Raw genomic sequence first — 1,892 nt, forward strand, 5'->3', positions numbered from 1 at the left:
TATTAAAAATCGCATCTTTGATATAAAATTATTGAAAAAATATAAATCTAGGAGATGTTGTTATGAATGAATTACATACAGACACAACTCTAGCTTGCAATATATTTTAAAATATTCCATTTTTTTTAAAAAGTTATAGTATTGCTAAATGCCATTCAAAAATTTAGTGAATTGAGATCACTATTTTTTTGAATGGCTGATGTATTTGAATATTAATTTTTTAAAATAAATAATTTTATAATAGAATTTAATTCATAATATTAATAATTTTAATTTATATCAATCTTTATGATTTTTTTATTAAATTTTTAATTTTTAAAAAGAATTTTTTTACCCTCAGCCTTCATTTTTTACATTCGAAATTTGAGAAAAGGCATTATATTTTCAAAATTTAATAAAAATAGGTTGATAAAAAAATAAAAAAATAGAAAGTCTAAATTAGCTTAAAATCATAAAAATTAAATGAAAATATCACCATCTATCAGTACATTGCTACACAGTTCGTGATATTTTAATTAGAGGTTTAGCAATATATTTGTAATGATAAAAGAAAGAATAATTTAATTAATCTATTTTATTAAAAGCAAATCCAGAATTAAATTCTTAAATTTTCACATCCATAAGAATTTAATTAATACCTGGAAGTGCTATAATAAATTTTTATGTTTGATATGTATGAAATCTTTTTGGTATTTATTTGCTCTTTTTATTAAAAAAAACCTAAGATATAAAATTGATTTTTATTAAAATGCTATCTTATTTACTTCATATTTAAACTTTTAATTTACTTGGAATTTTTATCATAAATAATCTTAGATATAAAATTGATTTTTATTAAAATCCTTTAATCGAAAGACAAAAGTGATTAATTAAAATCTATTAAGTTAATCCTATTTTTTATTATTATATGGATAGTAAATAAATATCTTACTTCATATTTAAACTTTTTGATATTTACTTGCTATTTTTACATAATTAAGTTATTCCTATTTTTTATTATTATAAAAATACTAATATCTTACTTGAAATTTCATCTTTTTTGACATTTGTTTGTTCTTTTTATTAAAAATCATCTTAGTTATAAAATTTATTTTTAGTAAAATGCTATAATAGAAAAACACAAGTTAGTAATTAAAATCTATTAAGCTATTGCTATTTTTTATTATTATAAGGATGATTACTATCTTACATGATATTTACTCTTTTTTACATTTATTTTTTCTTTTTATTAAAAATAATCTTAGATTTAAAATTGGTTTTTATTAAAATGCTACAATCAAAAAATATTTGCTAGTAATTAAAATCTATTAAGCTATATTTACTCATTTTGACATTTATTTGTTCTTTTTACAAAGAAATCTTAGATATAAAATTGATATTTATTAAAATTCTACAATCGAAAAATACAAGTTTGTAATTAAAATCTATTAAGCTATTCCTATATTTTATTATTATAAAGATGATCGATTATTATCTTACATGATATTTACTCTTTTTGACTTTTATTTGTTCTTTTTATTAAAAATCATCTTAGATATAAAATTGATTTTAGTAAAATGCTACAATCTAAAAACACTATTTAGTAATTAAAATTTATTAAGCTATTGCTATTTTTATTATTATAAAGATAATTAATTACTTATTATCTTTACTTCATATTTAATTTTTTTGATATTTACCTTCTATTTTTATCAAAAATCATCTTAGATAGATATAAAATTAAAGAATATTGTATAAGGTGATATTATAATTGCAAACAACACTAGCTTAAATATATATTAAAATATTTCTATTTTTTTAAGAATATTTTTATTTAAATTTTGCAATCTTTTTGATATTTATTTTTTTTTTTATCAATATTGCTAATCCTGTAATTAAAATATCACCAACTG

General features: G+C 17.2%; 1 protein-coding gene across 1 annotated transcript; it reads left to right on the plus strand. All coding sequences in view use genetic code 6, as the record gives it.

Annotated features, from left to right (window-relative positions):
- Positions 1 to 884: 884 nt before the first annotated feature.
- TTHERM_002653493 (transmembrane protein, putative) lies at positions 885 to 1,096 on the plus strand (the record flags this gene model as incomplete). Its single annotated transcript, XM_012799575.1, has 1 exon — positions 885 to 1,096. A coding segment is annotated over one exon (212 nt), but the record flags the coding sequence as incomplete, so codon positions are not given.
- Between the last annotated feature and the right edge of the window lie 796 nt (positions 1,097 to 1,892).

Source organism: Tetrahymena thermophila (assembly GCF_000189635.1).
Source record: "Tetrahymena thermophila SB210 genomic scaffold scf_8254453, whole genome shotgun sequence".
Lineage (NCBI taxonomy): Eukaryota > Ciliophora > Oligohymenophorea > Hymenostomatida > Tetrahymenidae > Tetrahymena > Tetrahymena thermophila.